Below are 14,291 nucleotides of genomic sequence, written 5' to 3' on the forward strand. Positions count from 1 at the left end.
TTGTTTTATTGGGTACTGCTGCTCTCTTATGGTCTATATGGAAAACAAGGAACAAATCCTGTTTTCAAAGTGTTATATGCCTAGAGATCCTACTAACATTATCTTTCTTGTTTGTTCCCTACTTGACACAGGAAAAATCTGCAGAAAAGAGGGGTGCAAAGCATGCTTCATCAGGTGTCTAGGCGTATCGTGAGGGTGACTCGTGATATCTTTAGAGGAGGGCATGGTTTGGAGCCGCATGTGAGAAGGATTTTGTGAAGCTAGCCGCTGGAAATGCTTGCTGGCTTCAAATCATTTATGTTAATTTGGTTATCATCCTTTAGTCTGTTGATACCTTTGTAGCTGGCACAGCACTAGGCCCTTCCATTGCTAGTTTTGGACAATTTGAAGCATCCTAATGTGGTGATATATATCAATAGTGTGATGATTAGGCTGGATAGGCTGGAGCATCCTGGTGTGGCTTCTAGATCAGCGATGTAATGGTGGTTTGATGCCTTGTAAACAACTCCATTTTCATAATGAAAATGGGGCCGTGTGGCCCCTTGGATCGAAAAAAAAGGGAAGTCCAGAAACGTAAACTTCTGTATCATGTCATTATTATTATTATTATTATTATTATTATTATTATTATCAACTGCACTTATGCTATTTACATACATCTGCACACACATATTTACGGGCGCCCATCGACATTAAACAACATACAGTCTGCTTATTAACATACAGCTAACCGGGCGAGCGCGGATCAGAGCGCCACCATGCGCCAGGGCGGAAGGAAGGGGTCTGCCTCGCCACCCTAGAGAAGCGGAAAGATGTTGCCGCCGTCATCATCATCGCCGCCGTCGAGGTAGTTGAACGGGGCGTCCCCCTCGTACCGGAAGTCGGGGCCAACGTAGCACTTCATCTCGTGGAACAGGTTCAGGTTGTCCACCAGCTTGTGGAAGATGTTGCAGCCGCAGCACTGATGCAATGAAGCGTATAGGTTTAGGACATGATGTGCTTTGATAAATGCTGAGACACTCAGGGAAACAGGCATAAACCAGTGCACATGTAAGAAAATGAGATACTACTGATGCATATATAATATACCAAAAAAATGAAGAAAAAATACTTATAAAAAAGGAATACTCTAGAATTCGTAGATAAGAAATCCAAAAGTAGAATCTAGTGCATAAAATAAAATAAGCATAAGATTCACAAACTAACAATAACCAAACAAGGTGTGCAATTACTAGCTCCTGCATAAGCAAGTTTGATTTTGTAGGGCAAAAAACGCACTATGGTATTATCAGGAACTGAGGAAAGTACATTGGGTTAACAGGATTAAAGGTTTCTGCACCTAATAACTGGCTATTGGCTGACTGAACTCGCACTGCACGTTTATTTAAGCCATTGTTAATAACCTTTTAAGAAAAAAATGATTTAATATGTATCTAAATTTGTACAGATTGAATGGACAGAATCCTACACTGAAACAATAACATGAATTTGTATCACACCTGCTATTTTTATCTGTGTAGCATCTTTTTATGGGAGCATTGCAGTATCATGATTCATGCCATTCTGGTATAAGATGAACTAAAACCTTATTCAAGCCCAGTGTTACAGGTGTCAAAAGAAAATTCTGTGCAAAGAGCATGTCATATGGTAATAACCTGCATTTGTTAACTCGACTACGATTATGTCTAGGTATTCATCAGCTATTGTAATCATATGAAATAAGGCCAACCATTGTAAAATTCATCTCAGCCCAATTATTTAAGGCAGATCAGCTCAGCCTGGATACTTATCAAACAGTTTACAGTGGCAATATATACCTGAACGAAGACAGTGCCGTCGGTGTAGGCGTGCGGGTTGATGGCGCGCGTGGTGCGCTGCCCGCAGACGTTGCAGGTGAAGGCCACCCGCATCCGCCGCCGCGGGGACTTTGTGAAGAGCGACCACGGCAGCGTCGACACCTCCGGCCGGTTCGCGGCGCCGCCGGCCGTCGGCGGGCCCTCCATCCCCGACCCCGTCGTCCAGCCGCTCCCTGTCGCCGCGCTCATCACCAGCCCCATGGCCGCGTCCTGCAGATGCCACAGCGATCCGATCAGCAACAGCTAAACCGTCAGCTGAAGGCAGAACATACTGATGCACCCCCGGCATGGCATAAACCAGAGCACTGATCCCAGTCCCCGCTGATAATTCGGAGTGCTATCCAATGAACAAATCAATCGGCGAGCTGCGGCACGAATCGGGGCCGAAAACCGTCGGGATCGTGGGTAAATCCGCCGCGAATCGACCGCCACATGAGACACACGGCATGGAGTCTGATCCAACAGTGACGCGTAGGCTAAATCGGACGACCAAACTTAGCAAATCAGGGGAAGGCGCGTGGGATCGCGTGGTCAGAGGATGAGATCGACACCACAAGCACCGCCACCGCCGTCCGTACCTTGGAGAAGGGCGAGAGGGAGAGCCCGTACGGCGCGAGGCCGGCGGGCTCGCCGCGCCCGGCGGCGCTCCCCGAAGACGAAGACCGCCTGGACCCGGCTCCGGCGTCCTCCCCCTCGCCGCCGTCTCTCCCTGCAAGGCAAACGGGGACACATCAGCACCGGCAGCAGAAACCGGACGCGCGGGAGAGGGGTAGGGGTAGGGTGGTGCGCGCACGCTTGGAGGCGGCCGCGACCGGGGCGAAGGAGGCGGCGCGGCGCCGGCGCCGGGGAGCGGCGGAGGGGAACCGCGGCGGCAGGGCGCGGGAGGTGGTGGCGATCGCGACGGACTCCATCGGCGGCGGCGGCGAGAAGATTCCCTTTTTTTCCCCCTCTCCGGCCCGGTGGCGACTGGTGAAAGAGAAGCGAAAGACAAACGCGTCTCAATGCGTTCGGGGTGAGGATCAGCGCGCGGGCGCCGGGCCCACCGCCCCACGCGAGGTGTCAGCCTCAGAGCCGAGTCACTCACAGGAGCTCTCTGAAGTCTGAACCTGGAGATTTTTTTCTCCAAAACTGTCATAATAATAAGTTATCACCAAACAGTGGGAAATTCAAACGAAATTCATGCGAATCGAACGAGACCGGGCGGGCGCGTTTCGAAAAGCGCGCGAAACCGCTCGATCTCATCGTCGTCTTCTTTCTTTCTTTGGCCAAAAACAGGGATATAAACCATAGTATCAGATGAATGCATTTTACCCCCAGCAAACATTTACACCAACACCACTATCACCACCACTCAACTATCCTGGACTGGAGAGTGCCTATGTACAAGAAAGCTAATGCTGTGGGGTCAAAAGGACGCCCACCCTTGTTTGAGGTAACTGGTAAGGGGTGCTATGAGGCCGCTACGATCAATCGTCGTCGTCGTCCATGTCTTCGGCGCCGCCGCCCCCCTCGTCGTCTTCTCCATCGCCCGAATCTCCGTCTGATGTCACGCCCTCCTCATCCTCCTCTTCGTCGCCTTCCTCGTCGTCGTCGTCGTCGTCGTCCGTGTCCTCATCATCATCATCGTCACCGTCTTCATCCCCGTCGGAGGAGCCGGAGCCGGAGCCCGGGGGCGCAAAGATAAAATCGTCCATCAGGTCCGAGATGTCGGAGTCGTCGCTGCTCATGCTGCTGAACATGAACGCGTCTTCGTCGCCCTTCATCAGAATCAAAAGGTAGAAAATCCACATGTCAGCATTCTGTCACCGATGATAAATTCGCATCACTGGATATATATATAAAGCAGTAACAAAAAGCAAGATATGACTTGTGTATGTATTTCAGCCCTGTCACAACAAACCTCTGGTGAAAGCAAAGCAGAACACAAAGCAGTAGACACTGGACCAAATGGAACGCCGCATAGTATATATCATTATTGACCAACATATGGTTCCGCATTGCAATGGACATATTTGAGTTGCGTCTAGCATATTAAAGTGCGAGAGGAGAGGGCCAACTTTTTCATCATTTCTCAAAAATGAAAAAAAATTCTTTCAGCAAGTGCTATGCATAAATGCGCAATCAGGCCTGCTCAACACATTAGGCCATATATCTAACCTAACAAGTTATGCACGGAAGAATGTAATGATCATCAGCAAGAAACACAACTTTTTTGAGTAGAACGGAAGAGAACAAACCTCATCAAAGTCAATCGTGGAGGGGTCACAATCACCAGGTGCCCAAATCTTGACGTCTGTAGCAATGCCGCTGCTTGCAACAACAATCTCAGAAGGATGCTGTTCAACACAGTTGACGATCCGTTTGTCTCCTTTCATCGCTCGCATGAGCTCCCCATCCTTCTTTCTCCAAATAAATACATGGCCGCAGTCTGATCCAGAGGCAACATAGTCACAATTGGGACCAAGGAAGTTGACACCCTTAACGGTTTGCTTGTTACGGTGTCCCACGAAAGACCGAGGTTCAGGCAACTTGTCTTTATAAAGGGGTAAGGCGGCACCCACACCGTCACCAAACAGGGGCATCACACCAACCTTAAAATCGTTGAAGTGCAACCCATGCTCTCTCTCGAAAAGGTAGATATTGTCACAACTATATGACGCTAATATCTCGCCGGTCTGTGAGAATGCCAGACCGGTTATTCCATCTTCGTTTTTGGTAATCAAACCCGGAGGGCAGAAGTAATCAATTGGGCAACCGAAATCCCCGTGCAGATACTTGCGGGTGTCATATAACCTCACAAACTCATCGGATCCACAGACTGCCACACGATACGGATTTCTTGGGTCCACAGCGATGGCGTAGAGGTCGAGGGCATCATTCACGCCATCATCGTAAACCACCCCAACTTTAAAGAGCTCTTTGGACTGCTTCCCCCTTAGGTCAAACTGGAAGGAGAACCGAGTCAGCAACAAAGGGATCCATCCAACAATGATAAATAACAGAATTACCGAATGAAGGTAGCTGCAAGTATTCGGTAGCTGCAAGTTAACAACAACTTACGCGCCACACGGATCCATCTTGCCCGGCGCTGTAGAAGGTGTGGGGGCTCCCTGGCTCGACGGCCAACCTGTGCACCGCGTACTCCGTCTCGACGACCTGATCCACGACCGTACGGCCCCCTTCCTCTATCTGCATGTACCGCACCTGTTTCGCGGCCAGAGCAAACACCCAAACCATGGCGGCGTGAGCAACGTAAACCGCTTTATTGCGCAAGATGAACATGGATGGACAGAAGCGTCGAATAAGAGTGTATGTGCGGTACAGGTGTACCTCCCCGTCGGCGCCGCAGGTGACGATGCTCCGGTCGTCGGAGAGGGGCATGAACTGCGCGTGGAGCACGTTGTTCTCGTGGCCGGTGTGGATCTGCAGGGCCGGCCTGGCTCGCTCCCAGTCCCACAGCACGACGGTGCGGTCGTCCGACCCGGAGAGGAGCAGGCTCCCGGTGCTGTTGAAGCTGATGGTGTTGACGCAGCCCCGGTGCTCCCGCAGCCGCTTCTGGATGCCGAGGGAATTCACAAAGTCCTGCGCGGCCAAGCAGGCACCATTGTCACCACGGAGAGCAACAGCTTGATTAACTACTGTGGAAAATACTACCGGAGCCAGAGGGCGATGGCCGGCCGTGGAGCGAGCAACCGGGGGGCTGCGGGGGTGCTCTGAGCCTAGGTTAAGCGCGGCGAATCTCGCTAGGTCGGCCTAATCCGGCTCGGTTTCGGGGCGGGGGAGTGGGGGGAGGGGGGCGGACCTCGGATGCCCTGACGGAGTCGGCGAAGCGCTTGGGCCGGAGGCGGCCGACCTCCCGCTCCCACAGCCCGGCCATCCGGGTCCCCTCCGCCGGCATCGCCTCCGCCGCCGCCGCCGCCGCGAGGGTTTCTCAGCTTCTTCGCCCTGCTCGTTCACGGGGATGAGCCGGGGGGAAGACGGGGGGAGAGGCCCACGGCGGCGGCCGAGGGGCAGATCTGGCCGCCCATCTCCGAGCCAGAGGGCGGGGCCGAAACCCGCGGCCCGTTACCGGAAGAGCGGTTCTTCTGTCGGGCCTCGGCCCGGCGTGGAATTCGGTTGGGCCTGGCCCGCTGCTAACCAGATGACGACTTCCCTGTGGGTCTCAGAAGAAAAAAAAGACTACTTCCTTCCCTGGGGCAAAGGCAATGCCTGCTAGTAGTTATTACCGTGGTAAATCATAGTAATATTTTTTGCTGAGAAATGCAGTACTCACTCACAAGATAATTGCGGTCTGGGAACATTTAACATCAGAACAATCAACTACAACAAAGAATGTATACTGCGTCTCGAAAAAAGAGAGAATATATACAAAAATGGTTCTGCTAGAGAGTGAAGAGGAAGCACTTGATGGTAACCTAACAGTACACAACCTAACTAATCACACAAAGCTCTTCAATCACCATTAGTAGAAAACAGGGCTTTGGTTCGGGCTTGGCCAGCCCATTAGTCCCGGTTCTTCACGAATGGGGCATTAGACCCAGTTCATGAGTCCAGGGGGTCAGCCGGGGCCTCGTGGGCATTGGTCCCGGTTCGTAGGGATCCATTTGTCCCGGTTCTAGGCACGAACCGGGATCAATGGTCCACGCTCCTGGACCACAGCCATTGATACCGGTTCGTGCCATGAACCGGTATAGAAGGAGGAATTTAGTCCCGGTTAATGCCATGAACCGGGACAAATAAGTTGCCTATATATACCATCGCCGCGGCAGAGCACTTTGTTTTTTCTGGCCGGCGAGGGGAGGGCATTTGGGTGCTCTAGCTCACCTCCTATGCACATGAAGTGTTCGATGAAATGCCCGAGACACACTAGTTAAGCTTTCTCCTCTCGAAGCTCCATTTTTCCCGAGATTTGTCTAGATTTAGTGGTCTGTCACGCCTCGTCCCCGTTTTCACCGCCATTGATCGCCCGCGCCGATCTCGTCGCCGGCACCACCGTGGTAAGCCTTTTGTTCTTATCTTCTTTCTGATTTTCTTACTTTAGATAGAGATTTGTCTGATTTTCTTACTCCAGATAGATACTTGTCTGATTTTCTTACTTTTGACACACATAATTATATATAATGCACGCAGATGAACCGGCAATGGATGTATGTTGACAGACACGCCTCCGAGTACATTAAGGGCGTGCATAATTTTCTCGAAGTGGCTGAGGCAAACAAGCAGAATGGTTTTATGTGTTGCCCATGCCCTAAATGTGGGAATACGAAGTCTTACTCTGACCGGAAAATCCTTCACACCCACCTGCTTTACAAGGGTTTCATGCCACACTATAATGTTTGGACGAGACAAGGAGAAATAGGGGTTATGATGGAAGACAGCGAAGAAGAAGAGGACGATGACAACTATGTGCCCCCTGAATACGGTGATGCTGCAACGGGGGAGTTGCTGAAGATCAAGAGGAACCAGACGATGTGTCCAATGATGCTGCAACAGGGGAAGCTACTGAAGATCAAGAGGAACCTGGATGCCCATATTGGTTCCTACATATTCTACGAAGATCTTTATCGGTCAAACCGCATAACAACATACGTTGTTCCCTTTGTCATCGGTATGTTACTTGCCCGAGATTTGATCGTCAGTATCCAATACCTAGTTCAATCTCGTTACCGGCAAGTCTCTTTACTCGTTACGTAATGCATCATCCCGTAACCAACTCATTGATCACATTGCTTGCAAGGCTTATAGTGATGTGCATTACCGAGAGGGCCTAGAGATACCTCTCCGACAATCGGAGTGACAAAACCTAATCTCGAAATACGCCAACCCAACATGTACCTTTGGAGACACCTGTAGTACTCCTTTATAATCACCCAGTTACGTTGTGACGTTTGGTAGCACCCAAAGTGTTCCTCCGGTAAACGTGAGTTGCATAATCTCATAGTTACAGGAACATGTATAAGTCATGAAGAAAGCAATAACAACATACTAAACGATCAAGTGCTAGGCTAACGGAATGAGTCATGTCAATCACATCATTCTCCTAATGATGAATGATGTGATCCCATTAATCAAATGACAACACATGTCTATGGTTAGGAAACATAACCATCTTTGATTAATGAGCTAGTCAAGTAGAGGCATACTAGTGACTATATGTTTGTCTATGTATTCACACATGTATCATGTTTCCGGTTAATACAATTCTAGCATGAATAATAAATATTTATCATGAAATAAGGAAATAAATAATAACTTTATTATTGCCTCTAGGGCATATTTCCTTCAAACTCCAAGGTCGACGCCCGATCAGTTTTGACGGGCGCGGACACACGCGGTTCGGAACCCATATCCAAAGACGAGTCCGGGGGTCCGATGACACATGCCTCGCTAGAGGCTGAATTTGTGTTCGGCTCCAACGCCGTAGAGTATGCGGCCTCCGTGGTGGGGTCCAGCCCCCCGTCCGCGGACGGCACGATCCGTTCTGGATCTAGGGCCAGGGCAGTCACAGGCGTGGTCTCCTGAGCATAGTCCGATGACAGATCTAGGTCGTGTTCATCGTGGCAACAGGGAGCGGCTGTCGTGGGTTCGAGTCCGTGGAAGATCAAGTCTCCGCGGATATCGACGATGTAATTCAGCCTTCCAAACCTGACCCGATGGCCAGGGGCGTAGCTATCGATCTACTCCAGATGGTAAACGAGTTGGTCCGCAGTGCGAAGCCGCCGAATACGAAGATCTGTCCGGGGAGAAAAGTCTCGCCCTGAACTGCCTCGTTGTAGATGATTGAGGGATCCATCAAGCCTTATGATGACGACACAGTGGAACTCTCAATGAAACCACCAATGTCGGTGTCAAAACCGGCGGATCTCGGGTAGGGGGTCCCGAGCTGTGCGTCTAAGGCTAATGGTAACAGGAGGCGGGGGACACGATGTTTACCCAGGTTCGGGCCCTTTCTATGGAGGTAATTCCCTACTTCCTGCTTGATTGATCTTGATGATATGGGTATTACAAGAGTTGATCTACCACGAGATCGAGGAGGCTAACCCTAGAAGCTAGTCTATGATTCTGATTGTTGTCCTTGTCCTACGGACTAAAACCCTCCGGTTTATATAGACATCGGAGGAGGCTAGGGTTACACAGAGTCGGTTACAGAGAAGCAAATATACATATCCAAATCGCCAAGATTGCCTTCCACGCAAATGAGAGTCCCACCTAGACACGGGACTAAGTCTTCTCTATCTTGTATCTTCATAGTCCAACAGTCCGGCCAAAGTATATAGTCCGGCTGTCCAAGGACCCCCTAATCCAGGACTCCCTCACCCGCAGCCCGCGTCCGCTCCGGCGGCATCTCCTCGTCCCTCCTCCGCGACCGCGAGGGCTCCTCCTCCTCCTCTGCTGGTGCTGCCACTGCTGCTGCTGCTTTTTTTTTTAAGGTGAGCGGAGCTAATAGCCTGATTGTTTTTTTGAGACAAAGCTAATAGCCTGATGGTACTGGGCCCGCCGAGCCCCGCGCCTGTTGGGCCTGGGCCGCGCGCGTCGGGGCCCAGCCGGGCTCCTCCCCCGGCCCGACGCCGCCCTACACAAACCAAACCAAATCGAACGAGCGAGACCCAGTCCGGCTCGAGCACGGTCAACCCGCACCGCGTCGCGCACACGCCGAAGAAGCGCAGCCGAACCCTAGCTCCGCCCCCCGCTCCTCCCTCCCCGGCGGCCGCCGTCCCCGCCGTCCTCGCGCCATGGTGAGCCCCTCCACCTCGCCGCTCTCGTTGCCGACGCCCTCTCGTTTTGTCTGTCTCCGTGCTGACGGCCCCTTCTGTCGCTCCTCTTCTCTTCGCAGGCCGACTCCCCGCGCCGGAGGTAAATGGCGGCGCCGGCCTCCACGGATCTCTCTCTCTCTCTCTCTCTCTCTCTCTCTCTCTCTCTCTCTCTCTCTCTCAGCTACCCCCTCCTCCCTCGCCCTCTCTCTCCCCCTCTCTGATTCGGCGCCTGGTCTGAATCTATTTCCGTGCGTCGGTCTGATCTGGGCCTAGGGATGCCTCTGGCAGCTGTGGCTTCGGTTTAGGGGATCGATCGATTGGCTGACGTCGGTAGCGCGGGGCGACACGGGGCATCGGAGGATGCGTGTCCTGTTGCGGCGTAGCTGCGGATCTCGTTGTCTGCCTCTTCTTTTCGGGCCGGATTGTAGTAGTTTGGGAGATTTACTGACTGGATGCGTGTTGCGTGTGAAGTAGCCCTGCGTGGATCTCGTTGTCCGCCAGTCCCTTTGATCTGGATTGTAGTTTGTGAGATTTGATGATGCAAGTTATTAGGTTTGCGGTTAACTCTGGCACGGTGCTCACAACGGTAGTTCCCAAGCCCTAGCAGGTTCACTGTCTGTTAGAACCCATGCCTTGCTTGTATATAGATATAGACGCGCTGTTTCGCCCACCTTAATCTGACATAACTCCAGAGCGTGCAAGTTTATGGTAGCATCATGGGATGGGATTAGGTTTGCCAATAAAGAAGCTTCAGAGTTTTAAGTGGTTACTGATAAACCAGAGTATGACAGTGTAGCAAATGTCTGATTGGGGTTCAGATCTGAACCCAGCTGCTGGGAAGGTTGGGATGTTCACACACAGCCCGATGCACCTATGCCTAGTTTGTTGCAAATGTACGCCAATTAGATCCGTCTTAGAGGTTAATGGTCTGTTTGGATGGCAGCCGTGAGCAGCCATGACAAAATTTGGAGTTGGCTACTGGCCAGGGCATTCGTTTGGATTGAAGCCAATCTTTCCAGCCACTGACAATTTTTTTGTCCTCAGTTCCTTTTTCACGCCTGTGCCTTGGCAAGCCAGTGGCGCCTGATTTCTGCGCCAATTAATTGGCTCACCCTGGTTTGGTAGGGTCCTTGGCGCCAACCAAACGGCCCCTATAAGAATTAAGAATGTTTTATGCAATGCTGATCGGTCAACAGATTATTCAATGAACTCCAGTAGTCCACATACAGAGCTAAAACTGACTACATGTTACTTACTGTCCTTATTCCTCTATCCATTTCTCATAGTATTTATTCGCTCAGTGTTTCGTTAGGCAAGCAGTTCATTGGATGCTAAAAATGATGTTGATTCTCGAGAACTATCTTATCAGCCTTCCATATTGTTATCTTTAAACTTGTAAAGTTACACAAAGTTATGGCTGTGCTCTGCTATCCAATGTGCTTTTGTTCTCCTTGGCAAGCCATGTAGATTACTATAGGAAAATGTTGAAGGGAAGAAAATATCTTTCTCAGAATTGTTGAGCAGTTTATTGACTGTTTCGTACTTCCAGGTACACAAGGCCCTCAAGGTCCCCTTCTCCTTATAAGGGACGCCAAAAGCAAATGTCAAGGTCAAGATCACCTGTAGCCCAATCCCAGTCTAGATCTCCATCGCCTGATCCTAGAGCTCAGGCGAGGTCAAGATCTCGAAGCCCTGCGAGGTGTGGATTCCTTGTTCAACTTTTTAGCTAATGCTGCATGTGCTCCATGTGGTCTGCCTATTCTGTTTCTTGTACCAAAAACCAAATCAAAGATTAACTTGTATTCTTGCAATATCATGTGCAACATGTTCGTGCTGTTGAGAGTTTTGTTCATGATAGCTAAATTTATATTATAATAGCCTACACTTGTGGCATAAATTCCATATAATGTTTGTAGGATAGAAGTATATTTAAATTGGTTGCAAAATTGGTCATCCTATTATATATATCAGCTTATAATGGTGTGGGTAGGTGAATCACATGGTATTAGTTGTATACAATGGTTGTGATGGTCAGAAGTCATCTTATAATAGCCATGACATACAAGACAACATCACGTAGTAAGTAGCTAGTGGCGTAATGCGTAATGATCTCATAACTTGTTGGATGAAGCTATTAGATAATAGATATTGCATGTAATAAATGCATTCTAAGATTGTAATAGCTCCTGCTATAGGTAGCTGGAATTCTATCCATGGAAAAATATATAGTTTATGGTGTGGCAATATCTAAACTTTCTGGAACGCATAAGATAAAGGGAACATAACATATTTCTACAGATTTTCCTGAATGTGGCATATGCTTCAAAACTCTGAATTGAATGACCATTAATTCATCATATGTAATTTGTACATGCTTAATCTGTATCATTCCCCAGGGAGCGGGAGCCTGAAGCCGTAAATCATGGAAATACTCTGTACATTACTGGACTTTCTTCTAGGGTGACTGACAAAGAACTTAGAGAGTACTTCAATAAGGAAGGAAAGGTTAGTTACTTGGCTTCATGTAAGTTTGCAGATTTGTTGTTCCTTGTGAGGTACAAAGTTATGACATCTCCTCTTTGTCAGGTGGTTTCTTGTCATGTTGTTCTTGAACCCCACACACGTGTTTCTCGTGGATTTGCTTTCATCACCATGGACACTGTTGAAGATGCTGAACGCTGCATCAAGTATCTCAACCAGTCAGAACTGCAAGGCCGGAACATCACAGTTGAAAAGGTAATTGTTTGTGCGTCCACATGGGTTGTCGTCTTGTTGGTTCAGATGCAACCTTGTATTTCATGTGTGTTGACCTGGAGGTTTTTTGGTGGTTATTCAGAAGACATTGTGCAAGCTATGTGCCAGCAATCAAGATGCTGAGTTCATCAATTTCAACTTTAGCTCATACAGCTTGATCAATGGACAGCCCAAAGGGTTACTATGCAACACGAGATTCACAACAACTAAACGTAGCAAATTTTCAACTAAACCTGAGCATTCACCTGCAACTCCCCATCAACTAATCAACGGGCATTTCCAACACTTTAGTCAAGATGTCTGGTGACATATGCATAGCAATGTTGGATGTCTGCTAGTTGGAGTTTGTGCTCTTCATTAAGTATTTCCTTCCTCCTTGGTCCGTTAATGCAGGGTGTATATCCGCTGATCGTAAGGGAAACTCATAATTTCCTACACAATCCAGCATGATATTTATTTTTACTTCTTTCTTAGCTTGGAGCCTGATATTGTACTGATTGTTGTTATGGTTGTTTCAGTCACGCAGAGGCCGCCCAAGGACGCCTACTCCTGGGAGCTATCTGGGTATGAAAAGCAGCCTAAGCTTGTGGTCTACATTGTTGGCCCATGAATTTACACCATAACTTCCATCTCAGTGCTCCTTTGCATTTCTGCATGTTCTTACTGTATGTATATATGATGTACGTATATGCCTGGTTAATTACAACTTATGGTTTACTTGCAATTTTCCTTGGACAGGCCATCGCTATGAGCGCAGAGAGATGCAGCGTGGAGGTAGATTCCGCAGAGGAGGCTATGGTCGTGACGACTACTATGGCAACAGCTACCGCAGGTCTCCGCCTCCCATGTACCGAGAATACAGGGACACCCGGGACTACCCTCCCTACAGGGACACCCGCGACTACTCCCCACCCCACAGGGATGCCCGAGACTACTATGACGGCAGGGGTGGCCGGGGCTACTCCCCCCACAGGTCTCCCCCTCCTTATGGTGGCAGGGCAAGGAGGGAGCGGTCTAGGTCGCTGCCCTACTCCCCGTACCGTATGCCCGAAAGGGGCTATGGCCGCCGTGCTGGTGGCGGTGGCTATGACAGGTGAAGGGTTGTTGTTCTCTTTGCGTCAGCAGAGGCCCGATGTCTAAGTTGGATGATAACATGCTGCGCATGACGGGCCTCATGCTAGATTATGTGTAAGCTGTACTGTCTTGAAGAATATATTCCTGGATTTTGCAGTGTTGTACCTCCACCTAGTTTGTGTAACTTGGATGACATTAGACATGTTCGTTTTATTTGGATTCATCTTTTAACTATTCAAAATCATGTTGCTCTGCTTCATGGCCTGAATGGCGAGAGAAGGGAGGGTATATTCATCGTGAGTTCGTGATTGAGCTTTCAGCGTGATGCTAAGTTTGATGAATGTCTGGTGCTGGAAGCATGTGAGAACGCGTGGTTGATGAGAGCCTTCAGAGATACTGCCTCTATCAAAATAGAAGATGTTTTTGCTGTTCAAAACGTCTTATGTTTTGGTACAGAAGAGTAGATAAGAAGTCTTCAAGTTTGTCTGATGGCCCAGTGGATGTTGTCAGAATTTACATTCCTAGTTGATGCAGCCCTCGCTAGGGTGCTGTCGAATGTTTGTTGCTGCTGCTGTGAGTAGGAGGGCTGCTGCTTTTGCTTGAAGAGCAGAATTCTTGGATTTGAATTTGTACGTCTTATTCTCCTTGAATATGAAGAATCCAAATCCTGTAGCTTTTGAAGAATTGAAAGCCGCATCTGAGTAGATTCTTGGCCCTGCAACGAGGTCACTTGAGCAGGTTCAGGAAGTACAGTGGTGAACCTGATGGGGCAAGCCATTTTTCCAAGTAAAGAGGGCAGCATTTCTTGACTTCCAAATGCACCAAAGAAACTCCATCCCATCGCGGCCGAGTA

At 49.4% G+C, this 14,291-nt stretch overlaps 3 protein-coding genes across 4 annotated transcripts; 1 reads left to right on the forward strand and 2 right to left on the reverse strand.

Annotated features, from left to right (window-relative positions):
- Window positions 1-568: 568 nt before the first annotated feature.
- Window positions 569-2,896, reverse strand: LOC123156958 (uncharacterized). The gene is made up of 4 exons (XM_044575156.1): window positions 2,650-2,896; window positions 2,435-2,565; window positions 1,818-2,066; window positions 569-961 (listed from the first exon to the last, which is right to left on the reverse strand). Exons 1-4 carry the CDS (start codon window positions 2,765-2,767, stop codon window positions 797-799), a joined length of 663 nt encoding a protein of 220 aa, XP_044431091.1. The 5' UTR covers window positions 2,768-2,896; the 3' UTR covers window positions 569-796.
- Window positions 2,897-3,032: 136 nt separating this feature from the next.
- LOC123156957 (DDB1- and CUL4-associated factor 8) lies at window positions 3,033-5,780 on the reverse strand (the record flags this gene model as incomplete). The annotated part of the gene is given in 5 exon segments (XM_044575155.1): window positions 3,033-3,613; window positions 4,094-4,801; window positions 4,917-5,060; window positions 5,187-5,438; window positions 5,659-5,780. Coding segments are annotated over 5 exon segments (1,491 nt in total). The 3' UTR covers window positions 3,033-3,322.
- Window positions 5,781-9,452: 3,672 nt separating this feature from the next.
- LOC123156736 (serine/arginine-rich splicing factor SR45a) lies at window positions 9,453-13,730 on the forward strand. Of its 2 annotated transcripts, XM_044574909.1 has the most exons (7): window positions 9,461-9,592; window positions 9,691-9,710; window positions 11,160-11,309; window positions 12,007-12,115; window positions 12,197-12,346; window positions 12,883-12,928; window positions 13,103-13,730. In XM_044574909.1, exons 1-7 carry the CDS (start codon window positions 9,590-9,592, stop codon window positions 13,459-13,461), a joined length of 837 nt encoding a protein of 278 aa, XP_044430844.1. In that variant the 5' UTR covers window positions 9,461-9,589; the 3' UTR covers window positions 13,462-13,730. The 2 variants fall into 2 exon arrangements, with proteins under 2 accessions (XP_044430845.1, XP_044430844.1); XM_044574910.1 differs by lacking the exon at window positions 9,691-9,710 and having other exon boundaries at window positions 9,453-9,592.
- Window positions 13,731-14,291: the final 561 nt, after the last annotated feature.

The sequence above is a fragment of the Triticum aestivum genome, chromosome 7B (assembly GCF_018294505.1).
Source record: "Triticum aestivum cultivar Chinese Spring chromosome 7B, IWGSC CS RefSeq v2.1, whole genome shotgun sequence".
NCBI classification, from domain to species: Eukaryota; Viridiplantae; Streptophyta; class Magnoliopsida; order Poales; family Poaceae; genus Triticum; species Triticum aestivum.

Bases quoted from the DNA above. Each gene is read 5' to 3' on its own strand.
- LOC123156958 (XM_044575156.1), bottom strand. From the start codon at position 2,767: ATGGAGTCCGTCGCGATCGCCACCACCTCCCGCGCCCTGCCGCCGCGG. The intron at 2,067-2,434 runs GTACGGACGGCG...TGGCATCTGCAG, and splicing joins CCCTCTCGCCCTTCTCCAAG to GACGCGGCCATGGGGCTGGT. The intron at 962-1,817 runs GTATATATTGCC...TCATTGCATCAG, and splicing joins ACGGCACTGTCTTCGTTCAG to TGCTGCGGCTGCAACATCTT.
- LOC123156736 (XM_044574909.1), top strand. The intron at 12,116-12,196 runs GTTAGTTACTTG...CCTCTTTGTCAG, and splicing joins ACTTCAATAAGGAAGGAAAG to GTGGTTTCTTGTCATGTTGT. The intron at 12,347-12,882 runs GTAATTGTTTGT...TGGTTGTTTCAG, and splicing joins GGAACATCACAGTTGAAAAG to TCACGCAGAGGCCGCCCAAG.